At 34.2% G+C, this 26,057-nt stretch overlaps 3 protein-coding genes across 5 annotated transcripts; all 3 read left to right on the top strand.

The window, feature by feature from the left end:
- Positions 1 to 4,697: 4,697 nt before the first annotated feature.
- Positions 4,698 to 7,233, top strand: LOC127080274 (protein NRT1/ PTR FAMILY 4.5). 3 transcript variants are annotated; one of them, XM_051020610.1, is made up of 4 exons: positions 4,698 to 4,779; positions 5,055 to 5,187; positions 5,362 to 5,579; positions 5,658 to 7,233. In XM_051020610.1, exons 2-4 carry the CDS (start codon positions 5,076 to 5,078, stop codon positions 7,107 to 7,109), a joined length of 1,782 nt encoding a protein of 593 aa, XP_050876567.1. In that variant the 5' UTR covers positions 4,698 to 4,779; positions 5,055 to 5,075; the 3' UTR covers positions 7,110 to 7,233. The 3 variants fall into 3 exon arrangements, with proteins under 3 accessions (XP_050876567.1, XP_050876563.1, XP_050876559.1); XM_051020606.1 differs by having other exon boundaries at positions 4,707 to 4,826; XM_051020602.1 differs by lacking the exon at positions 4,698 to 4,779 and adding an exon at positions 4,815 to 4,964.
- A 731-nt stretch (positions 7,234 to 7,964) lies between these two features.
- LOC127080288 (probable histone H2B.1) lies at positions 7,965 to 8,632 on the top strand. The gene has a single exon (XM_051020614.1). The coding sequence runs from the start codon at positions 8,065 to 8,067 to the stop codon at positions 8,509 to 8,511; it is 447 nt and encodes a 148-aa protein (XP_050876571.1). The 5' UTR covers positions 7,965 to 8,064; the 3' UTR covers positions 8,512 to 8,632.
- A 10,820-nt stretch (positions 8,633 to 19,452) lies between these two features.
- Positions 19,453 to 25,935, top strand: LOC127080296 (probable histone H2B.1). Its single transcript, XM_051020624.1, has 2 exons — positions 19,453 to 19,971; positions 25,329 to 25,935. The coding sequence occupies exons 1-2, from the start codon at positions 19,533 to 19,535 to the stop codon at positions 25,760 to 25,762; spliced, it is 873 nt and encodes a 290-aa protein (XP_050876581.1). The 5' UTR covers positions 19,453 to 19,532; the 3' UTR covers positions 25,763 to 25,935.
- Positions 25,936 to 26,057: the final 122 nt, after the last annotated feature.

The following is a 26,057-nucleotide window of genomic DNA, read 5'->3' as shown; positions in this document are numbered from 1 at the left end:
CAAGAAACAACCCAAAGATGCTAAACAGCAATCAAAAATCTAAATTAATTAGAAAAGGGACCAATTAAATCCACAAAAATTCATGTTGAAAGTTAACATACATATTGTATCTCATGCAAAAAATCAGAGCCATAGGCCTAATGGAAGCATGGTAAATTAAATCATGAACTCAGCATATCATAATGTGACACATATTGTCACACTCAAAAAGAAAAAATCATATCTACAACTCCAGAGGTCCAAAAATCACAAATGATACATGAAAATCTCCAGGAATGTGTAAAGAATCATTATATGAAATTTCATTAATTTTGGATAATGTATGAGTATTTGGTGATTAAAATGGCAAAACATACAATTATGTCACACATGTCAAAGATCAATGTACCATTCCAAAATTTTACCAGGCACAACTTACACTACTATGCCTAAAAAAAAGTAGATAAAATTTGGAAACTAACAAAAAAAATCCCACCTGATTTGGACTAATATTGAATTTTTTATGAATTTTTTAAGTTTTGTAATATTATGAATAATTATTTAATGATTAACGAATTAATTAAGCTTGCAATGGCGTTTTCGTAATTAATCCAAAACGTACAACACTTCATTTATGTGTTGTCATCGCTCCATTGGCCGGTTTTGGTGGTAAACAGAGTTTGAAAATTGCCATGCAAAGGAATGGATCAAACGAGAAAAATATCCAGAAAATCTCGTTCTTCCTCGCGCTCATGCGTTCTTCAACGGCAACAACGGCTATGAACTTTTCTCAACGAAAATGGATGAACCGCATACCGTTCTCACCGTCTCTCAGTGTAGGTCACGATTATGGCGACGCTTTTGTCTAAAGGTTAACGCACGCAAAGAACCGATCGAAAGAAGATTCACATACAAATATTCAGATCAACATATCTAGCTCGATACCTAATGGATTCGCACGATTCGAAGTTTAACGTAACCTACATGCTAAGATCTACAAGATCCATATAGAAATTGCAAGAATCGAAGACATTGAAATCTTACCTCTTGATGAATCGAATGTGAAATCCGCGCGAGTTTGACTCCAAATGATGAAAACAGATGAAGTATGTTGCTTAAGAAGGTGTATGGTGATGATCTTTCAGCTCAAGAACGCACGAATCCGTGGAAAATCGTAACTGCCATGTGAGAGCAAGCTTGTAGCAGCTGGAGTTTTTGCTCGATTCTCGCTCGATTAACCTTCAACAGTCCTTCCAATCCACCTGCAGATGATGAACAATTCCAAAGAAAGCAAAAAAATCGAAAGATTCTTGATGAAGAAATGAAAAAAGTGTGAAAGCAATGTGTGAAAAAGTGAGAGAATTGAGAGAGTTTTTTGTGATTTTCTGTTTGGATCTTGAAAAATGATTAGTGCTTTTTGATTACAGTTACAATTAGCCTTATATACCAATGCTTAATCACAAAATTAATCACAATTAGCAAAATGGAAGGTTTAGTGTTAATGTGCAATTTCACCACTTTTGGCCAAAATGCCCTTGGTTAATGCAGCTGGTTTTTCTCTCCAAACTTGGTTCCAACAGGTCACAATTGACATTTAGAATGTGTTGCAAAAAGCCTCATGCCAAAATTCCAAGTATTTCTCAAATTGGACCATTTTGCCCTTGGATTTTAATTAGTGCACTTGAAAAATGGCCTTTTTGTGTGAATGCTTTTGGCAAAATATGGTGATGGATTATGAAAGTACACATTAAATGTGATTTGCTCAAAGAAAAACCATCCAATTTGGCCACTCCATGTGAGAGTTATGCCACTTTGAATTCGGGCATTTTCTGAAATTGATTTGACCATATCTTGCTAACCACACATGGGAATTTCAAGTTCTTGGACTTTTTGGAATGGTGAGATCAAGATCTTCAACTTTCATGTTGGATAAAATTCCATTTGAAGCTCGTATGATGAAGTTATTTTGAGGAGAAAACTTTCCATTTTGGGCAGCTGCAATTACAGGTCACCTGCCATTTTAGGAAACTTCTTGTCTGACCTCCAAATCTTCAACCTTGGTCTTTGATATGTCAAATGAGACTTATATGGACATGAATGAAGCCTTTCAAACCATCTCACACCTTCCAATCCATAAAATCAGGCACAGTTGACCACACTTGACTTTCTATGGTTCCAACTGAAATTCAGCTTGACTGTTGAGCTTTGATCATCCAATCTTTGTCCAAATCACTTCACAATGATCCTTAGACCATATGAACTTGATAAACCAATCCTAGGGCTTTGTCCCAATGAAAATAGCACATGCTTGCTTGCTTGACCTGATCTCCTGACCAGTTTGACCTAATTTGTCAACTGAGCTTGCACTTGGGCCAATGGCTATGCAATGCTATGCAATGGCCTATGTTATGTTATGACCTATTATGAAAATGAATGTACAAAAGGTAGGGTGCAAATTTGAGGTGCTACAATAGGGTTTGGTTCCATTGTGTTGTAAACCTTGTTCCAAGATGTTAAGTCTATAAGCTTGTGAACATTATATTTCTTTCATTTTACGCTATTTCCATAACCAGATTAGTGAATAATATTTATGCATACCTCTATGTTTCATTAACTTGGCATAAAATGTTTGTCTAGTTGAGTGGTAATATTCAACATTGATTATTGAGTTGTAATTTCCAATCACGGGTTGTGTGATTGAGAAGAAAGTGAGAGGGGTTCTCATATTTAGGGAGAGTCCTAAATAGAAAGTCATTGAGTAGTATTAGAAAGAGACATTGAACAACACAAAGCTCGTTGTTGCTTGTAAGACTAAGTGTACTAAATTACTAATAGTGAGTTTCCTTTCTTGGGTATAGTACTCTCGAAACGTACGTGTTGTTTGCATCAAACTAGGTTACCAATCTCTGGTACGTCCGACATTTGTCCTCTGAGGAACATAATTTCATTGTCTCAACTCTATTGACACTCAAAATTCTTGTAAGAACACAAATTATAACCTTTAGCATATGTGTTTTGGTCATTCCTCAAATGACAAATTGGTTGAACTCATTCTCATTATCCGCTCCCTAGTAGACGTGAGAAATGATGTGTCGCACTACAACTGATTCAGAGAGAAAGTCAAGAAGGGTAATCACTTCCTCCGTAATTCAAGGAAATACAGTTTCCTTCCTTCTCATGCATCTAAAAGAAGAGCATGGATAATCACTCTCTATCCTAGACTTAGAGAATCTCTATAAATACCTCAACCCTTGAGGAGATCGATACAATTTCTCTCCCCCCCCCCCCCCCCCAAACAAAAAGTATACAGAGTTTTTTCACCACTCTGCGTGAGTTATTTCTAAATTGTCCAAATATCCTAAACACATCAAAATAACCCTACAAACAAGTGACCATCTTATTATTGTACTTTTTTTAGCAAGTACAAATAAATTTCATAAAAAAATAAATAGAATATATAATTATGCATAAAAAAATAAATAATAGATATCTTATGCTACAAATTCATAAATTAATAACTTAAAATCTCTGACTTTGTCCCTCCTCAACATGCTTTCAACATAACTTCCTACTAGCAGAGCCAATTAATCTTTTACATAGATTTTAAGTGCTTAGCTATAATAATGTTATATCTTCAATAACGTGTAAATAATATATTCCTTTATAACTATAACGCATCATTTTAAAATCTCAATTTTTACCTCATATAATATTTAGTCAGGACATGTGTTTATAGTTACAACAATTCTCATCTTACTAATCTATTTTATAAGGTTGAGTTAAGACGGTTAAAAAGTCTTACATCAAACAATATACGACATGAACATGTATTTATAAATGGGGACAATCCTCATCTTACAAACCAGTTTTATAGGGTTGAGTTAGGTCCAATCACACATTCTTAAATTGATATGAAAGTCTCGTTTAAGATTCATTAGGTCACCCACCATTTAGTTCCACGCCCCAGACGCAAATTCTAGGCGTGAGAGGGGTGTTAAAGAGTCTCACATCAGATAATATATAGTCTAAACATGTGCTTATAAGTGGGGACAATCCTCATCTTACAAGTCATTTTTGTAGGGTTGAATTAAACTCAACCACTCATTCTTAGACAATCGATAATTTTTTAGATTTCTTTTTAGAAACTCTTTAGTCTATCTATACTAACTTTTAATTACTATACAATATTAGAAAATAAACTTAGTTGTTAGTATTATTGGCTTAACTAGAGAACCTATGAAATTTGAAATTTTGGTAAGTTGAGTTGCCAAGCATTGTTGATGATCTCATGAGACAAGAGGACGAGAATGAAAAATAAGAAATGACAGATGAGCATGTTCTAACATTTTATTCTTTTAAAAAAGATTTTTTCATTCAATTAGAAATGTCCATTTCACTTTTACATTACAATGAAGAAGGAAAAAAACGAACATTCTGGTGTAACAAACAAGAGTCGTTTTTTATTCTATATGTTTAGGAACTTATAGTAACGGACATATATTGCCAAATGGCATACATTTGTTTTTACAAGAATTTCTAGAGATTATCTAAATTCTATATGAGTTTTAACTTAGCAAATTTTGGAGCTATGTCATTGTAACGCAGTTCCGTGGCATTGTGATTCTTGTTCATAAATTGACTGCAACTTTTGGAATCTTATGCGATGCATTTCACTGTCAACAACTAAAAAAAGTTACATTGTGTCTAAATAAAACTAATTTCACCTCATCCAGCTGTCATAACTGTCCAATTAATAAAAATATTTGCCGTGATATATCGCAGATTCGAATTCGCGTCTCTGTAATCATATAACTATCAACTGAGCTGATTTAACCGAACTTGATTAAGTAGCTTTTATTTTATTTGTGACAATTGTAAATAATGCATAGTTTAATTGAATATAATGTGTATATATAAACATACATTGGTCTTCTATGTTGTCATTGTAATTTGTCCAGCTTAGTTTTTTTCTCTGCATAACTATGGTATTACATTTTTCTTTGTTTTTATATTTTCTTAACTCTTACTACATACTTATTGTTGTTATTTTTTTCTTTTCATTTTTGGTCGGGTAGGACAAGTCTGGGTTTGTTGACATGAAGTTGGAATCACAGCTTAATCTTGTTGATGAAAATAAAGTGGATTGGAAAGGAAGAAGTGCTTTGAAATTCAAATATGGAGGGATGAAAGTTGCTTTGCTCATATTAGGTAAAGATGTTGTCATTTGTTTTAGTGACAACTAACTATAACGATGAACCTTAATGACGTTGACTCGTGGATGAAATTGAATCTTCAATAATTGCAGTATGGTTTTGCAGTTGTATGTATAGTTGAATTTAGAGAGATAAACATTCTATGATTTTCTCTTATGTTTGAATGCAGTCACATTTGGTTTGGAAAACTTGGGAACTTTCGCACTAGCTGTGAACTCGGTTCCGTATTTCAACGGAATCATGCATTATGAACTAGAGGATGCAGCTAACATGCTCACCAACTATATGGGTGTTAGTTACATACTCTCGATTTTGGTGGCTGTCGTTGCTGATACATGGATTGGCAGATACAAATCTGTTATATTTTCAGGCTTCTTCGAGTTTTTGGTAAGATCCAAAACTCCTCTCTCAATACCTCTTCAACATTTTGTTTAACTTGTTATGTTTTTGTGAATCATGATGCAGGGTCTTGCATTGCTTACGGCGCAAGCACACTATCCTAGTCTACAGCCACGCATTTGCAACATCAATGATGCAACCGCTCATTGTAAGACACCAAGTAGAGGCCAAGAAGCTCTTCTGTTTCTTGGCCTATACTTGTTGGCGTTTGGCAGTGCAGGAACCAAAGCTGCATTGCCATCGCACGGTGCAGATCAGTTCGACGAAACTGACCCCAAAGAAGCAAAGCAAATGTCCACATTCTTTAACACTCTATTGCTTGCTGTTTGCTTGGGTGGTTCAGTTAGCTTAACATTCATTGTGTGGATACAAATAAACAAAGGATGGGATTGGGGCTTTGGCATCGGCACCATAGCTATATTTATCGGTACCATAATCTTTGCCTCTGGATTGCCGCTATACAGAATTCAAGTTGTCAAAGGAACTAGTGGTCTCATTGAGATCATACAGGTCTACGTTGCTGCAATCCGCAACAGAAATCTCCCCTTGCCTGAAGATCCAACAGAACTATACGAGATCGAGCAGGACAAGGAAACTGCTGAGGAAATTGAGTTTCTACCTCACAGAGACATTTTCAGGTTCTTGGACAGAGCAGCTATAAATTCAGAACCTGATATACAGTTAGAGAAATCACAGGCTCCAAGCACAAGTCCATGGAAACTTTGCAGGGTCACCCAAGTCGAAAACGCGAAAATAATTCTCAGCATGGTCCCAATATTCTGCTGCACAATTATAATGACCCTTTGCCTAGCTCAGCTTCAAACCTTTTCAATCGAACAAGGCTACACAATGGACACAAGCTTCACCAAACATTTCCACATCCCACCTGCGTCCCTCCCAATCATCCCAATCATGTTCTTAATCATTCTCGTACCTATCTACGACCGCATTTTCGTTCCCGTCCTACGTAAATTCACCGGTATTCCCACTGGTGTAACACACTTGCAACGTATCGGAGTTGGCCTAATACTCGCTTCGGTATCCATGGCCGTAGCTTCAATAGTCGAAGTGAAAAGAAAAAGAGTGGCTAACGACAATAACATGCTTGATGCATTTCCAGTACTTCAGCCATTGCCTATAACCACATTTTGGCTTTCTTTTCAGTATTTCATATTCGGCATAGCTGACTTGTTTACGTATATCGGTCTCCTACAGTTTTTCTATTCAGAGGCGCCGAAAGGACTTAAATCTACATCAACTTGCTTCCTTTGGACCTCTATGGCACTTGGATATTTTCTGAGTACCATAGTGGTTAAGTGTATCAATGGTGCCACAAAACATACTAAAAGTGGGGGTTGGTTAGTAGGGAATAATATTAACAGAAATCATCTAAACCTGTTCTACTTGTTTCTTTCCATTGTCAGCTTGATCAACTTCTTTGTCTATTTGTTTGTTTCGAAGAGGTACAAGTACAGACCTCGAGGCCCGAAGGTCGATGCCGATGACAACTCGAAATAGAGATTTGGTAGTTTCATTTGTTCCAAATTTGGAAGCTATAGTCTCAAAGATATTCATAATCCTTGAGTAAATAATGTGTATGCCTTAAGGCCTAATTGACTTATGCTTAATCTTCTTGTCACAACTCACCTGTCTTTAATTTATATCTTTATATATCATATTTAACATTGCTAGGTGTCATATTAAAACCTCTCTGTAACTACTCTTATTACCTAACCTAACATAACCAACAAAGATTGAATTCAGAGAAACATGATCCAATACATTATAACAAGAACAATACTGTTGAATGATCATGTAACTGTAACCATGGAAATTCTAGAATGCAAATAAAAATGGCGAATAACCATGGAAATTCAAAGGAGTAAACATAAAAAAGAAAGAAAGAAAAAAGGCTTTATATGATGTAGTTTAATTAACAACACTCAGTTTACAAATTGTGTTTTTAACTGAATTTTCATATTATAAGAATACATCGTTTATGGAATTATTAAGTGAATACTTGCATTAAATTGTTTTGCAATATTAAAATCAATGTTTATCGAGTAGGGGTGAAATATATGTACGTCCTTTTTAGTCCGGCCCAGTAAGAACCTCTAAATAAATTGGAAATAAAATTGGCAATATTCTTATTTCAGTAAAAAAGTTGGCAATGAAAAGCAATTAGATCCTACGAGGAAAATGAGAGAAAAGCTCTCTTACATCTTTGATTTAGAGCGAAATCGTGACCGTGTATTGTTGTGTTACACGTCATCGATCCTCCAAGGAACGAAAAAGTAACGGCTAATGGATCTCCACGTCATCGATCCGCGAATAACATCAGCAACCAATGGTAATGCGATAACATCTCATATATAAAACATCACCGCATCACAAATTACTTACTCATTCGCACTTGTTCGATCTGCATCTTTCATCTTCTTTCAAATTCCAATTTCCAAATTTCCAAACAAAAATGGCACCAAAAGGAGAGAAGAAACCAGCTGAGAAGAAACCTGTAGAGGAGAAGAAATCCACAATAGCCGAGAAGACTCCCGCCGAGAAGAAGCCAAAGGCCGGAAAGAAGCTACCTAAGGACGGTGGCGCCGCTGCCGGAGACAAGAAGAAGAAGAGAAACAAGAAGAATGTGGAAACCTACAAGATCTACATCTTCAAGGTTCTGAAACAAGTTCACCCTGACATTGGTATCTCAAGCAAGGCCATGGGTATAATGAACAGTTTCATCAACGATATCTTTGAGAAGCTTGCTGCTGAATCTTCGAGACTTGCGAGGTATAACAAGAAGCCAACGATAACTTCGAGGGAGATTCAGACTGCGGTTAGGCTTGTTCTTCCTGGAGAATTGGCCAAGCATGCTGTATCTGAGGGTACCAAAGCTGTAACCAAGTTCACTAGCGCTTAGAGATTTTACAGTGTAGTTGTTGTTTAGAGGATTCATGTTTAACTTGTAAGGTGATGTAATGTGATCCGGTGGATCTTTTGTGTATTCAAAGAATAGTGGAATTGACTATATTTGGTGTTCACTTGTTTTGTGCATTCGTTGTTCAAGTGCTTCGTTTTCATGTACATTTTTTCGGTTTGGTTTATGCTTTGTGCAACAATACTATGATAGTAATTATGTTTGACTCAAGAATAAGGTTCATCCCTTTTTTAAAACAATGCTATGATAGTACAGCTGCACGTGCGTGATATTTTTTATTTCGTCTTGCAACTTTCCATCCATGTTCATTCTTTGCTAGCTCATTAAATATCCCAAGATCTATAATCTTCTATAACTCAACTATTGTTCAAGTGTCTCGTTTTCTAACACTTAAATCTGCTAGGAATAAATGGGAGTTCTATCACAACATCAATTGCATCAAACTATTCATGCACATTGAAAATACAAGTGAATCCCATAGACTGAACACCTAATGTGTTCAACTTCCAATTAATACAAAATGGATTAAAATACATAGAACTAATATTAATCATTTAAGTTTCAAGTGATAAATTCAATTATGCTGGACTATAATTAATGACATAAATGGAATTATCACATCCCTAAACTAAAAACACTAAGTATCTTCAAGTGATGACAAAAGAATTTCATAAAAAAATATTAATTCATTAATATAATTCTAATATTTGAGCATATTTTAGAGCGAAACTATTCAAGTAAGATTGTATTTTAAAATTGGAACAACTTTGCATAAAACGTATGGACTTGCTTGATTGGTTTTTGGCCATTTTGAATTCCATGGACAAACTCAGTGTTCAATTACTTAATTCCTCTTTCTGGAATATTTGGTTAGCTAGAAAGGATTGTTTGTATAACCAGAAAGTAGTGGAACTGTATGTCATAGCGGAGAGAGCTTTGCAGGGTGTCATGGAGTTTCGAAAAGAGACTGCATCGGACCATAATGTCGGGAATCAAAGCAAAAATCCAGTGAAGGAGCCTAATCCTAAAGGCGTTTGCACAATGCTGGTGGGTGATGGATTGATTGTTGCGGAAGGAATCACGTTTGGGTGTGTAGTTAAGGACCATAATCAACAGGTCATTGTTGTTGCTTGTTTGAAAAAGAATCTTTGTGTTGTCCCGTGTCTGGCCGAAATGTTGGCTATTAGATGGAGCCTCAATTTGGTGAAAGGTTTGGGATGTAACAAAGTCCTCATTCAGCCTGACACCTCTTTCACCATTGGCTCATCTTTAGCCAAAACATCGCCTTCCTCCTCACAAGCAAGAACAATAAAAAAGGTTCTCATGGAGTACCATGGATGTTAGGGGTGCTAATATCTTCCCATTGCATAACCGACTTCCTTACCCAACATATCTCTTACCCTCAGGTTTTATCGATGTTTTTCCTTTTCTTCGGGAATAAATAAAGTTCGATGACGACTTTGTTGTATGTTCGAGCGTACGATGCGTTCGGGTATACTTCCGCTAGCTTCAGCAACGTGATGTCCAAGCCCTCTATAATTGGAACATCCAAAAGAAGCATTCGCTTCTCCCCCACTTGTTTCATTCCCAACATGAAAACGGAAAATAAAACAAGCATCAATAATATTTTCACACACATGTCGCATACTAGGGATCAAACATAATTAAACAATCTAGCCGGACGGACGGACCTGCTCTGATACCACCAATGTAACACCATTCTAAACCCAACATACAATTATCAGACATTTTAATTAAAAACACAACCACAGGGGTGTCACACACATCACAAACGCATCCTGCTTCGTAACACGGGTTACATAATTCACACTAAAACTGTCATCTCATGCTCACTTCCATTTTAAAGTATCATTGCAACGGAAATATCATCAACAATTATGGAAGATAAGGTAAGTAATGACATTTGGTCTCAAACTTAAATTTTAATAATAAATAAGAGATTTATAATCAATCCTCTCAACATACTTAAGAATGCATAATGACAACATTAGTTCTATGACTTCAACATAAACATGTCATAAAATTAAAACAAGCGTTCTCGACCCGATGTTACATAAATAAAGTAAGACATTACTAAACAAAATACTAAACTAAGAAGCAACTCCATGAGATGGCTTCCACTTACTTTAGCAATGCTACTCCTGAATATCTGCACGATGCCCATGTAAAGACAACATTCAAACAGAAGAGGTGAGAATTCATTTCAATGATAAACAATATAGTATGTAAAATATAGTGTAACATATACACAATCATGCACAACACATATCATATTCTCACATCTAAATCATCATCACATCATACACAATAACATCTCAATTATCATCAACACCATAACAACAACATTATCATCATGCATAGTCATATTCCACGCATACATTTCATTCATGTTATGCGACTCATGACAATGATAACAACTCATATGTATTTGGTATCATTCATGAACACTCGGGTTCATCTCGCTCCCGATCCCCACCATAAGACCAGGACACACCAAATTGTTACTGTAACAACCCAATTTTAGTATTTATTTATTATACTATTATTATTATATTGTATTTTAATTATGTGGAGTGGTAATTAATTAATTGGTTGTTAGGTAGTATAATAATTGACTATACTAGTTGAATTGGTGTATTAATTAATTATTTAGTTGATATGAGATATAATTAAATAATTATATTAGTTAACTTAGTGTGTATGTTGAGTTGATTAATTTATTTGAATTTAAATAGAGATATTTAAATATTAGGTATTATTGGGCCTAGTGATTAAATTAGATGGATATCATGATTTAAGCCCAAAGAGAATACTAATATAAATAGTAAGAGGTGAGGAGAGTGAGAGTTAGAATTCAGTTGATCATTAATGGCAATAGAGAAAGAGGAGAGAAAAAGTAAAGAGAAGCTAGGGTTTCCATCAAATTGAAGAGGTAAGGGGGAATCCTTATTATTATGGGTTAGCATGATCGAGTCAATGGGTAGGAACATGTTTAGGTCGAAATCCTTAATTTGCATGGTTTTGTAATTATTAGGTTTGATAAATACTCTTGATTTGTGATGATTGGATTGTGCTGAAACCGTAAATTTATGTTCTATGGTGTGAGTTATAATTTTCTGAACGTGTAGCTTTTTACGGAATCGAAATCGGAGGTCCGAAGGTCCTCCAACGATGAGAAACGCGGAGAATTCTGCATTCTGTTTCGTTGTTAACGCAGGAATAGCATTCTGTTTTGCGTTAACAGGTTAACCCAGGAGGTTAACCGGTTAACACTGTTGAAAAACTGTTAAATTTGTATTCAGTCTTGCGTTAACAGGTTAACCAAATGCGTTAACAGGTTAACACTGTTGAAATACTGTTAAAATTGCATTCTGTCTTGCGTTAACAGGTTAACCCAGGGCGTTAACCGGTTAACACTGTTGAAATACTGTTAAAATTGCATTCTGTCTTGCGTTAACAGGTTAACCCAGGGCGTTAACCGGTTAACACTGTTGAAAACCTGTTAAATTTGTATTCTGTCTTGCGTTAACAGGTTAACCAAATGCGTTAACAGGTTAACACTGTTTGAAAAGTGAAAAATTGATATTTAAATGCTGTATTCGTTTTAGGATGAAATCTATGTGTACATAATTGATAATTAACCTATAATTATGAATGATATATTGTTATGAGGGTGTATATGTACCAGTGGGGGATAATTCATAGAGTTGGATTATGGTGATATGTGGAAGGTCAAGCTTTCATTTGGACTTCGCAGTGTGAAGCGAATTTTCAAGAGCTTAAGAGAAGATTGACTACGGCTCCTATTTTAATTTTACCGGATCCGTTAGAAACTTTCGTGGTGTACTGTGATGCTTCTTTGTTGGGTTTAGGAGGTGTTCTGATGCAAAAAGGGCAAGTGGTAGCTTATGCTTCAAGGCAACTTAAAGTTCATGAGAGGAATTATCCGACGCATGATTTAGAGTTGGCCGCCGTTGTGTTTGTGTTGAAGCTTTGGAGACATTATTTGTTTGGATCGAGATTTGATGTGTTTAGTGATCACACGAGTTTGAAGTACTTGTTCGATTAGAAGGAATTGAATATGAGGCAAAGGAGATGGTTGGAATTCTTGAAAGATTACGATTTTGGTTTGAATTATCATCTTAGAAAGGCGAATGTTGTAGCCGATGCATTGAGTAGGAAGTCATTGCACATGTCTATGTTGATGATTCGAGAGTTTGAATTGTTGGAGCAATTTAGAGATTTGAGTTTGGTTTGTGAAGCGACGTCTTCGTGTGTTAAGCTTGGGATGTTGAAGCTTACGTGTGGCATTCTTGACGAGATTAGAGAAGGTCAGAAGTCAGATTTGAAGTTAGTCGATGTTATGACATTGATTAACCAAGGTAAAGGTGGTGACTTTCGGATTGATGAGAATGGTATCCTGAAGTGTTGTGATTGAGTTTGTGTTCCGGATGTTGCGGATTTGAGAAAGAGGGTTCTTGAGGAAGGGCATAGAAGTGGTTTGAGTATTCATCCTGGTTCTACTAAAATGTATCAAGACTTGAAGAAGATGTTTTGGTGGCAAGGTATGAAGAAGGATGTAGCGGAATTTGTGTATTCATGTTTGACTTGTCAAAAGTCAAAGATTGAACATCAAAAGTTGTCTGGTTTGATGCAACCGTTATCTATTCCCGAGTGGAAGTGGGATAGTATCTCTATGGATTTTGTTTCGGGTTTGCCGAGAACATCGAGTAATTGTGAGGCGATTTGGGTCGTTGTGGACAGGTTGACAAAATGTGCTCATTTTATTCCGATAAGGATGGATTATTCGATGGAGAGACTTGCTAAGTTGTACATCGAGAGGATTGTGTGTTTGCATGGTATTCCGTCGAGCATTGTTTCGGATAGAGATCTGAGGTTCACTTCGAGATTTTGGGAAGGTTTGTAAAGTGCTTTGGGTACGAAGTTGCGTTTGAGTTCGACATATCATCCGCAAACTGATGGTCAAACGGAGAGGACCATTCAGTCACTCGAAGATCTTTTGAGGTTTTGTGTTTTGGAACAAGGAGGAAATTGGGATAGTTTCTTGCCTTTGATCGAGTTTACGTATAATAACAGTTTCCATTCGAGCATTGGAATGGCACCTTTTGAGGCTCTTTATGGCAGGAGGTGTAGAACTCCTTTGTGTTGTACGAATCAGGAGAGGGTGCTATGGTTGGATCCGAGTTGATTCAAGAGACTACGGATAAGATTAAGATGATTCAAGAGAAGATGAAGGCTTCTCAGAGTCGTCAAAAGAGTTATCATGATAAGAGGAGGAAAGCTCTTGAGTTTGAGAAAGATGAGCATGTGTTCCTTCGAGTTACGCCAATAACGGGTGTTGGTAGAGCTTTGAAGTCGCGTAAATTGACGCTGCGTTTCATTGGTCCTTATCAGATTTCCGAGAGGATAGGTGACATGGCATATCAGATTGCATTACCACCATCACTTTCTAATCTTCATGATGTGTTCCATGTGTCTCAATTGAGGAGGTACATTGCGGATCCATCGCATGTTGTTCCATTAGATGATGTCCAAGTGAGGGATAATTTGACGGTTGATACATCACCTATGCGAATTGAAGATCGAGAAGTGAAGAAGCTTCGTGGTAAGGAGATTGCTTTGGTGAAAGTGATATGGGGCGGAGTCGCCAATGGCAATATTACGTGGGAACTCGAGGATAAGATGAAGGAATCATATCCGGAGTTGTTCGCTTGAGGTAAATTTTCGAGGACAAAAATCTTTTAAGTGGGAGGGAGTTGTAACAACCCAATTTTAGTATTAATTTATTATACTATTATTATTATATTGTATTTTAATTATGTGGAGTGGTAATTAATTAATTGGTTGTTAGGTAGTATAATAATTGACTATACTAATTGAATTGGTGTATTAATTAATTATTTAGTTGATATGAGATATAATTAAATAATTATATTAGTTAACTTAGTGTGTATGTTGAGTTGGTTTATTTATTTGAATTTAAATAGAGATATTTAAATATTAGGTATTATTGGGCCTAGTGATTAAATTAGATGGATATCATGATTTAAGCCCAAAGAGAATACTAATATAAATAGTAAGAGGTGAGGAGAGTGAGAGTTAGAATTCAGTTGATCATTAAAGGCAATAGAGAAAGAGGAGAGGAAAAGTAAAGAGAAGCTAGGGTTTCCATCAAATTGAAGAGGTAAGGGGGGAATCCTTATTATTATGGGTTAGCATGATCGAGTCAATGGGTAGGAACATGTTTAGGTCGAAATCCTTAATTTGCATGGTTTTGTAATTATTAGGTTTGATAAATACTCTTGATTTGTGATGATTGGATTGTGCTGAAACCGTAAATTTATGTTCTATGACGTGAGTTATAATTTTCTGAACGTGTAGCTTTTTACGGAATCGAAATCGGAGGTCCGAAGGTCCTCCAACGATGAGAAACGCGGAGAATTCTGCATTCTGTTTCATTGTTAACGCAGGAATAACATTCTGTTTTGCGTTAACAGGTTAACCCAGGGCGTTAACCAGTTAACAGTGTTGAAAACCTGTTAAATTTGTATTCAGTCTTGCGTTAACAGGTTAACCAAATGCGTTAACAGGTTAACACTGTTGAAATACTGTTAAAATTGCATTCTGTCTTGCGTTAACAGGTTAACCCAGGGCGTTAACCGGTTAACACTGTTGAAATACTGTTAAAATTGCATTCTGTCTTGCGTTAACAGGTTAACCAAATGCGTTAACCGGTTAACGCATATTGTTTGAATATTCATGATAAGTGAAATGTGTTATTTTGAATGACCAGGTGTGTTGTTGGTTTTTGAAAGCTTTTAGTTTTGAAAACGTCGATGTGACGCCCTTTTGTTTGTATGCGTGCTTATTTACTCTGATTATATGTTAAATATTTTGGGATAGAAAAAGGGGTGTTACAGTTACCACCACCATAGGTAACACTTCACTGATTCCCACCTAAGACCGGCTACTCACCCCGATCCCCACCATAGGACTAGAGCACACCAAAGTTCGTCACCGTCACCATAAGTAACGTTTCACCAATTCCCACCTGAAACCGTTTACTCACTCCCAATCCTCTTCATAGGACCAAAACACACCAAAACTGTACTGAAGCCCGTACACCAGGATGCATGACTCTCAATAACATGCATTATCACAACAAGGCTCACCAAAAGGATCCTCATACACATATCACCATTTATGCAACACATCGTTCATCATGTGCAACAGTCAATTCATGTTACAATATCAATAAAATCAATAAATAGAAGTAATTCACCAACACATTAATAACATTATCATAACATCATTGACATAACAACATCATTATCACACAACGATATTGCAACAATGTAACGACTCATCAACCAAACATATAAACCAATATACTTATCGACACAATACGTACATGATTAATATTCAAATCTTTCACCAATTAATACCACATTATAGACCTAAGTATTAGCTTTATGACGCTTTTAACGACACACCATTTGGATATACGGATCAAAAGTTATGGCCAAAATCGTGGAGCAATGCAAAACGAACATTTTGGCAGTTACATGTCGACATGTACTCTCTATAGGTCGACACATAGAAGAAAAAATGTTTATGTGTTGACACATACGAGTTACAGGTCGGCTCATGTGTCTCATTTTTAAAGTTTGTAGCTTCTATTTGATGTGCCAACTGAATGTGTCGATTCATGACGTATACAGGTCGACTCATGACCTATACAGGTTGACATACGACCTTCATAGGTCGACTCATACTGCTAATTTTTGTCAAAAAAAATCAGTTTTTAATCATAAAAACACTACCTTATGTAACAATAACTTATTTTTACGAAAATTCATCAAATTAATCTCAATTCCTACTGTTATCGCACCTTAAACTCATATATCATTTCATGGGTTCATTGATCAACAACACATTACAACAATAAAATCATATTCATCATCTCTAAATCATCAATTTCCATCAAGTTTAACATGATTCATTTGATTCAAGCACATCATAACAACAATATATCAATACACATGGTTATAATTCATACCAGTGCATATAAAAACAGTATTATCATCATCAATCAAAAAAATAACAAACCTTATGGAAGGTTATGAGTCCCTACACTCTACCAGTCCATCATACCCCTTATTATTGAAACAACTTTCCACCCTTACCTGAATTCCTTGCAAAAATATGAAGCGAAATCTTCACTCTCTTTCTCTAGATCACATTTAGCCTCTTGCACTAGCCTTCATTCTCTTCTCTCAAAGTTTCTACGTAAGATGAAATTTGACTCTTTTTTCTCAATTCTCTCTTTTTCTAGTAAACTAATTTCTCCCGTTAGACTTTACCAATACTACCCTCAATTTAACCTTGTAATTAACACTTTACCCTTAAAATATCTACACACTCATTTTTTCTTATTATTTTATTATCCCAAATTTTATTTACTCAATTAATTAAATAAATTCCTATTTTCACTATTTAATATAATAAAAATAGTAAACATTATTTTTAATTATTAAAATAACTCTAAATTATTCTACTCACTTCTACCACGTAACTATACCCCTAATTCAAGGAAACATACCCTGCCAACACCTAACAAAAAAAATCATTAAGATACATAATTCTAACAAATAAGTTTTACTAAAATATCTAATCAGAAAAACGAGGTGTTACATCCGTAGCCACTATTAATATTAAAACCAATTTTTTACACTTGTTACTAATACTTTTTTCTTATTCATTTTTTGAGATTGATCATATCCCACTTTCATCGCATACACAAGTTTTATTGTGTGCTAGAGTATACTGAGGAATGGCCACATGTTTATCTATATTGCTCGCGCAAAGAAAATGATGTTATGTGGCCGATCTGTGTGTATATTGTTCGAACTCAACATGATGACATCGATTAGACACCATACAACACTCATCAGGATATTGTTCCCTTCGACCCCATTTCATTTTACTCTGGCTAGTTGGCATGTGAGACAAATATGATGTACAAGTATCTCCCAAAGCAATGCATGTGTCTGTTTGAATATGTGCAGATCATTATAAGATTCCCCTTCATGGATGCTCTTAATAGCATCGTCCGCGGGCAGCTTGATGACATACTGTAAGATTACTAGAGTCATCTAGTACTAGAGGAGTATTAAAGTATGTCAACCACAAGTCAATGACATTATGTAGACGGTTACATGACTTGGTTTTATACTGCGTAACACCCTATCATGACAACAAATGCTTTTAGACGTCCACTAGGTCTGCTCATAATGAGATCCTGGAGAATGAGCAGGTCAGGGATGACCATGCCATTGGTGTGTTACTGACCTGTCATAATATTATACAGATTACACGCAAGGGCATATAGTCTAGGTTGTTTGAGAGAGCTAGTGATGCTGCGGTTTTTCTTACATGTTCCATTCTTATCGAAACACAGAATACCTTGGGTTATCGGCGGCAGAGGAGGAGCCAGGGGTAAGATTAGGCATACGTACTAGATTATGTTTTTATTTGTATTTGGGGATGTTTTAGTATTTTTCCATACTTTGAGAACAATGTTTGTAATATTATTGAATGTTTTTTAATTAACGCATTACATTGTTCTATGATATTCGTGTTTATTAATGTTTGAATGAAATAATGACAATGTTAGTCGAATTAAAATGACGTTGGATTAAAAAAAATACAAACTTATGACAATGTTTTTGGCTAAGAAACATGTAAAAAAGATTTTAGAGATGTATTTTCGAATTTACCTTAGAAATATTCACAAATACTTCCCTGAATCATTTTTCGACAAAAGTAAGGTGGTTACCTGTTTGATTTACGAAAGAAGAAATATGTTTTCAGAGACGCGTCTTCGAATTTACTTCAGAGAATATTCATATATGCAACTTCATACCAATTTTTGGCAAAAGTGACGTGGTTATTTGATTTACGAAGGATGACGAGATTTAAGGTGCGTCGATGATGCATCTCCGAAAATTTCTACGAATATTTTTGAATTTTCAAAGGTGTGAGCCACATCATAACAATGGAAAAATAAATTACCTTAATAGAATTGTCAAAATGGATAATTCATATAAACCGATAAAAATATCCAATAAAACATAAGCATTTAAACTTAGAGTCTAAATTTTTTATTCAAATCCTAAAAAATCCATTATTTAAAGTTAATTTGTACGAACTACGAGTAATTTGTTTTACTTATATAACTACAAATTCTAAATAATATTTTGATTTTTTCATTCTTAAATCACATATCACAATTCATTAAATTTTATCTTTTTATATTATATTTAATTTTTTATTTTTAATATTATATGTTAATATAATTAAATTAATATTTATCTATTAATATCTCACTTTTAAAATTTATGATATTGTATTAATTTGTGTTATATTAGGTATTCGAATATTATTTTAAATATTTTAAATTTATATTATATTTAAAATTATGATTATATAAAAAATATAATATACAAAATATATAATATTTAAAATAAGTATTATGAAGATTTTATTTTATTTTTTATATAGAAACATTTTTTTATTATTTTTTTAAAACAAAAAAACCGAGAAAACAAGTAAATAAAATTGGTAATATTCTTATTTCAGCCCAAAAAAAATTGGCAATGAAAAGCAATTAGATCCTATGAGGAAAATGAGAGAAAAGCTTTCTTACATCTTTGAGTTAGAGCGAAATCGTGACCGTGTATTATTGTGTTACACGTCATCGATCCTCCAAGGAATGTAAAAGTAACGGCTACTGGATCTCCACGTCATCGATCCGCGAATAACATCAGCAACCAATGGTAATGCGATAACATTCTCATATATAAAACATCACCGCATCACAAATTACTTACTCATTCACACTTGTTCAATCTGCATCTTCCATATTCTTTCAATTTTCAATTTCCATTTCCCAAACAAAAATGGCACCAAAAGGAGAGAAGAAGCCAGCCGAGAAGAAACCTGTAGAGGAGAAGAAATCCACAATAGCCGAGAAGACTCCCGCCGAGAAGAAGCCAAAGGCCGGAAAGAAGCTACCCAAGGACGGTGGCGCCGCTGCCGGAGACAAGAAGAAGAAGAGAAACAAGAAGAGTGTGGAGACCTACAAGATCTACATCTTTAAGGTTCTGAAACAAGTTCACCCTGACATTGGTATCTCAAGCAAGGCCATGGGTATAATGAACAGTTTCATCAACGATATCTTTGAGAAGCTTGCTGCTGAATCTTCGAGGCTTGCGAGGTATAACAAGAAGCCAACGATAACTTCGAGGGAGATTCAGACTGCGGTTAGGCTTGTTCTTCCTGGAGAATTGGCCAAGCATGCTGTATCTGAGGGTACCAAAGCTGTAACCAAGTTCACTAGCGTTTAGAGATTTTACAGTGTAGTTGTTGTTTAGAGGATTAATGTTTAACTTGTAAGGTTGTATAATTGAATCTGGTGGATCTTTTGTGTTTTGAAAGAATAGTGGAATTGACTATATTTGGGGTTCGCTTGTTTTATGCATTTGGTGTTCATGTGCTACGTTTTCATGTACATTTCTTCGGTTTGGTTTAAGCTTTGTGCAAATCACATTCAGTTCGATCGAATTTCTATTCAGGACAATTAATTTTACATGGATTAAAAAAATGAATAAATAAAAAAGTGAGAATGATAGTTTTATTAAAATATTCTTTCTTCGTTTTTAATTATTTTTTTTCTAGACACTTTATCTTTTTACTTAAGGATATCTCATCACCCCAGTCACTCTTCCGATTTTGAACATATAAATTTATTAAAGTTTATTTTGATTATTTTCCTATGTTTTTAATATGCATTTATTATGTAGTAAACCTTTCTATTGCAACAATATTTTTATATAAATCCATCCCCAAATTTAACTTAAGAACATCCTTTTCTTCAATTTTTGGTCTAACAAACTAGCCTAATAGATTATCAATAAGGTGGGTTTGGGAGAGTTCTTTTCTCCAAGATCTAGAGTTATGACACGTTTCATCAGTAAACCACGTAGTGTACAGTTTTAATTATTAATCAAATATTTGTGCCCAATTTTCTAAAAAATTTCAACAATCCAAGACTACATCCAATTCAATCTTGAAATTATGATATCAAGACAATGACTCCATAGGCAAAAGAATTTTCATGCAACTTACTACCAAACAACAATGACAATATCTATTAAACCAACTTACTAGAACACAAAACATGTCTCCAAACTTGCAATCAAGACGTGGTCCTCACTATTAAAATAGAAGTCAAGGTCACATGACACTACAATACTCCTAAGCATATAAATGATCTAAACTAAAATAATGGTTTGAAAGGTTGATATGACTTCCTCTTAGTCCTTGCTAGGAATGACAATAGTCACGACAAAGATAATTTTTACTTTCTTGCTCTCCAAATCCAAATTTTTGATAAATATTCATTCTCCATCTCGAATTTTAAAAAAGATGAATAATCAAATCCAAAACCCGTCTCAAACGGGTTGAGATATCCCCACATCAAAATCATTTTTTTAATTGAATTAGTCTCCAAAACTCATAATATGTCATGAACTCTAACAAACATGTACATATATTACAAGTAATAAATTAAAATAATATTTATAATTTTCAAATATTTTTAATATTACAAACAAAATATTAATACATTAAATACACGAATAAAATTATATATTATCACAACCAAATATTTCAGATTATCAATAAGATGGGTTTGTGAGACGAGTTCGGGGTGGGTGATAACTGTGAAAAATACAAGTTTATCACGATTAAATTCACGCAATGATTATCTTACTTAAACATGAAGTAACATGAGAAACCACTTCATTTATGCTAAAATAAGAATTATACTGATAAATATGTATTGATCCTATTTTAACACTTTTTAGGTTGAAAGATGAAAAAACAAAACAAAGAGGATCAACCGTCGAGCCAGACCCAAGACCTAAAAGCCTAAGTCATGACTAATTCGTTGGGAGAATTATGACTCAATCAACGAGTGTGAAAAATAAGACATGCTTGACAAACAAGTATAATATGTTGGATGGATTTAAGCTTCACCAACGAATCAAAGACATAACAAAAAGGGCAAAGAACATGATAAATTCACTGGGCAAAATTATAGATCGTTAAGCGAATTTAAAGTAACAAAGAAAAGAAAGTTGAGAAAACTTCAGAGCTAAGAAAGCCAAAAGTATAGTTTATTGGGAAATTTATTTCTCACCCATTGAATGAAATTAGATCTAGAAGTTATATAAATAGACGATCTTTTTAGTTCTTTAAAAAATATTAGTTTTCTACATAATATTAGTTAATATATAGTTGATTAAAACTCTCATTGAAAGATAGATGGAGTTGTTATAATATTGAAGATCTGTCAAATGAACCAACCTAAGAGTATCAAATTATCCCAATGAGAGGTTTAGCTTCATACCTTTTATCTAGCTACCACCATCATATGCACTTAAGTTCTCTCTTATTAGAATTAGGTCCGTTCATTATTATGTGTTTTGTATTTTTAATAGAAACATGGTGTTATATCTAGACTAATCTATAAACACAAATTTGATCTTTCAATTATTCTTAATATTAGTTATATCATTATTATATTTATGGACTTATGAGGCGTCTAGAGGATCTTAAAGATCGAATAAGGATAACTCATGATTATGCCTTGAAAGACTTGTTTTTTTGTAACATGATATGTCGGGTGTTGTTGATAGCGAGAAATGTTGTTAGGCAGAGAGAGTCATTTATAATGAGATAGTGTCTAGAGATAGATCTAGATAGACCTGATTTTGACACATATTGTTGAAGTATAATGCTTTCACATTGTTTATTAAAATATCAAATTATTTATAAAAAATAAAAATGGTATCACAATGTTATTTTAGACATGGATAATGTTGCTAAGCAATACATAGTAATATGCACTGAAAGTAAAAGTGAGCATAATTAATCATCTCATATGCATGAAATTACATAAATCATTGCAACACTTAACCCCAATCGTCTCGATCACTATTATTTATAAAATTCTATTTTTTTCTTTTTACGAAGAGAAAACTTTTTTCAAACAAAAAACTCTTTTTTATATTTAGAATTGTAATAAGTGCAAATATGTAATATTTTTCATTCTCAGTGGACCCAATACTTTTATTCACTATATTGTGATTTTTTACACGACCACTACAATATTTTCCATTTAAAATACAACAAAAGAAAACCGAAAAAATTGCGCCATTGTTGAAGAATTGCAAAATTTCAACCTATTTATAATATAATTTAAAATATTTATTTTGCATTTTTCTACCTTGTGTTACTTCTAATGTGTTTTAGTTGATGCCGATACAAAATTTTAAAAATGGATTATTACAACAATCAAAGTTGTTACAATATGACACAACACCTAGTTCATTAATAACCAAAAGAACAGAAGATGCAGTTGCTATCATCGATAGAATTACCACCACTACGAATAAGTCATACGATCTCGATTGATAACGTGTTTTTTTCCCGATTTTGTGGGAGAAGTAAAGAAATGTGTAATAGAAAGTGCGTCACTTTTCACCTCGATTGAATATCTAACTAAGGGTTTTTTTACTGATTATTGACTTGATCCCCAATAATATTTTGTATTTTCTTAATAACACGCTACTTTTTCTCAAGATTGTTAAATTACCCGAGGTGATATATATATATATATATATATATATATATATATATATATATATATATATATATATATATATATATATATATATATAAATTACTATTTAATATAGATTCATTTGTTAATGGATATGATGATACCCCATCACACCCAAGACACGACATCTAGAGTGTGAAGTTGTTGATCTTCCGCGCAAAAACACATTGTTGTTATATTGTACCATTGAAACCTTAATGTATTTTTTAGAATCTTGATGATTAAAGATTTTCATTAATTAAGTAATCTCAAATCACTTTTCACTTATCATCAAATATAAAAGCCAACAACATAATCATCAACTATGAAATTAAGGTATTTATAAAAACCCCCTTAGGTCTGAGGTAGAAAACCGAGATGTGATTTTCCTTATTCCATGATAAGAAATATGGGAGTAATGAAATACTCATTCTCCTTCAAATTGTGGGGGTTACAGTTTTCCTTTAAGTGATATTAGTTGGATACATCATAGTTCACACTTAACAATCAAAATGGATCATGTATATTGGATCGGGTGTTTAGGTCCAACATCGAGCGACCAAGTCCAATCGAGCGACGAGTCCATAATTGCTATACTTATCTCATTTTTTTGAACCATGAAATGTCTTTTATGGCCCGATAGAAGTATTCCAGTATAAAACTCAACCATATATAGACATTAGTTTATACACTTAAGAGATACACCACATACTCATCAAAAATCTTAATGTGATAAGTCTATAGGTTCTCTCACTTATAAATGATAGTATCCATTTTTCTAATCAATGCGAAATTTCCCCACACTTTGTTTCTTAACACTTCTTAACTCACATTTTTTTTCAACACTCCCCGTCAAGTGTGAGTTTATCCATAATGTTCTCCCTCAAGCAAAAGCTCTTTTATCCACATACATTTGTTCGTCATTGACACTCTTCAACGAGTTACTTCTACCCATCACATGTGGGGAGTATTTTCGATATAAGGAAACCATTCTCTCACTCGAAACATGCTCTAATACCAGCGTTGGAAGGTCAACAATTAGGGGGGGGGTCCAACATGAGAGAGTATTTATGTGGAATTGTTTTCTTTAACGAGCAACACACTTTTGTAAGAGACGCACCACATACTCACCCAAAACCTTAAGGTAATATGAGTGTGAGTTCTCTCATTTATAAATGTTAAAATATACACTTTTCTAATTAATATGAGACTTCCCCACACTTTGTTTCTCAATACTTCTTAACTCATACTTACTTTTTCTCAACAAACATTTAAGGGAAAGAGAGAGAGATGGAAATTACACACCGACACCAAAAAACCACTAATATTTTTATTATCTTTTATATTTCAAATTTAATGCAAAGGATCCATTTTTGATAATTGTATTTTGATCCATTCATTGTTTTTATTATTTTCTAAATATTTTTTATGTTAATCAATTTCTCCTCTTCAATTTTTCCCGTAATTTTGATTATGTTTCTAAGAATTGACACATTTCTCGTTAAATAGTCATCAATATTTCTGTCTATTAATAGAATACTAATGACATGAAATAAAGGGTTCTGATAAAAAATAACAAATGACGCTAGATCATATTGTTTTGAGAAGATAAACAAATAATAAAGTTTGAAGGGTAGATGACGTCTTTATTTTAGTTTCTTTAATATACTTTTATTTAATTATAAGTTAAACTAAAACATATGAAACCTTTTAAAAATAAAACAATTTAAAAATTAGTTGCTTAGAAATGCAACATACTTGACAAATATAAATGATCTTTTCTTGAATCAGAGCGAAATCGTGACCGTGTATTGTTGTGAATCCTCTAAGTAATGAAAAGTAATGCTAATAGAGCTCCACGTCATCGATCCGCGAATAACATCAGTAGCCAATGGTAACACAAGAACATTCTCATATATAAAAACATCACCGCATCACAAATTATTCATCCAGTTATTCAATCTGTATATCATATTTTCAATATCCAATCTCCAAATTCCAAATTTTCAAACAAAAATGGCACCAAAAGGAGAGAAAAAACCAGCGGAGAAGAAACCCGTAGAGGAGAAGAAATCCACAATAGCCGAAAAGTCTCCCGCCGAGAAGAAACCCAAGGCCGGAAAGAAGCTACCCAAGGACGGTGGCGCCGCCGCCGGAGACAAGAAGAAGAAGAGAAACAAGAAGAGTGTGGAGACCTACAAGATCTACATCTTCAAGGTTCTGAAACAAGTTCACCCTGACATTGGTATCTCAAGCAAGGCCATGGGTATAATGAACAGTTTCATCAACGACATCTTTGAGAAGCTTGCTGCTGAATCTTCGAGGCTTGCGAGGTATAACAAGAAGCCGACGATAACTTCGAGGGAGATTCAGACTGCGGTTAGGCTTGTTCTTCCCGGAGAATTGGCCAAACACGCCGTGTCTGAGGGTACTAAAGCTGTAACCAAGTTTACAAGCGGTTAGAGTTGTAACAGTTTTGTTGTTGTTTAATGGGTTCTTGTTTACTGGATCTGGTTTTATGTTATTATAGATTTCAAGAGTAGTTTTTCTACTCTTTAGCTTGTATGATGAAGTAATGGGATATATTGGATCCTTTGTGTATTGAAAATGGTGGAATTGATTATATTTGGTGTTCACATGTTTTATGCATTCCATATTCATCTGCTTCGTTTTTGTTTAAATTTCTTCGGTTTCTTTCATACTATGTGGAAATCGAAATTTGGTTTGGTCCAATTTCAGTTCATGTTCAACGCTGGAT

The sequence above is a fragment of the Lathyrus oleraceus genome, chromosome 1 (genome assembly GCF_024323335.1).
Source record: "Lathyrus oleraceus cultivar Zhongwan6 chromosome 1, CAAS_Psat_ZW6_1.0, whole genome shotgun sequence".
NCBI lineage: Eukaryota > Viridiplantae > Streptophyta > Magnoliopsida > Fabales > Fabaceae > Lathyrus > Lathyrus oleraceus.
The sequence above is the reverse complement of the archived record's forward strand: the minus strand, read 5'-3'. Positions and strand labels throughout refer to the sequence as shown.

What these genes read in the sequence shown, in the direction of transcription:
- LOC127080288 (XM_051020614.1), top strand. Translation starts at nt 8,065, where the DNA reads ATGGCACCAAAAGGAGAGAAGAAACCAGCTGAGAAGAAACCTGTAGAG.
- LOC127080274 (XM_051020602.1), top strand. An exon ending in AGTTGCTTTGCTCATATTAG is followed by an intron (nt 5,188 to 5,361) that starts GTAAAGATGTTG and finishes GTTTGAATGCAG; the next exon opens with TCACATTTGGTTTGGAAAAC. An exon ending in CAGGCTTCTTCGAGTTTTTG is followed by an intron (nt 5,580 to 5,657) that starts GTAAGATCCAAA and finishes ATCATGATGCAG; the next exon opens with GGTCTTGCATTGCTTACGGC.
- LOC127080296 (XM_051020624.1), top strand. Translation starts at nt 19,533, where the DNA reads ATGGCACCAAAAGGAGAGAAGAAGCCAGCCGAGAAGAAACCTGTAGAG. An exon ending in AGCTGTAACCAAGTTCACTA is followed by an intron (nt 19,972 to 25,328) that starts GCGTTTAGAGAT and finishes TGGCACCAAAAG; the next exon opens with GAGAGAAAAAACCAGCGGAG.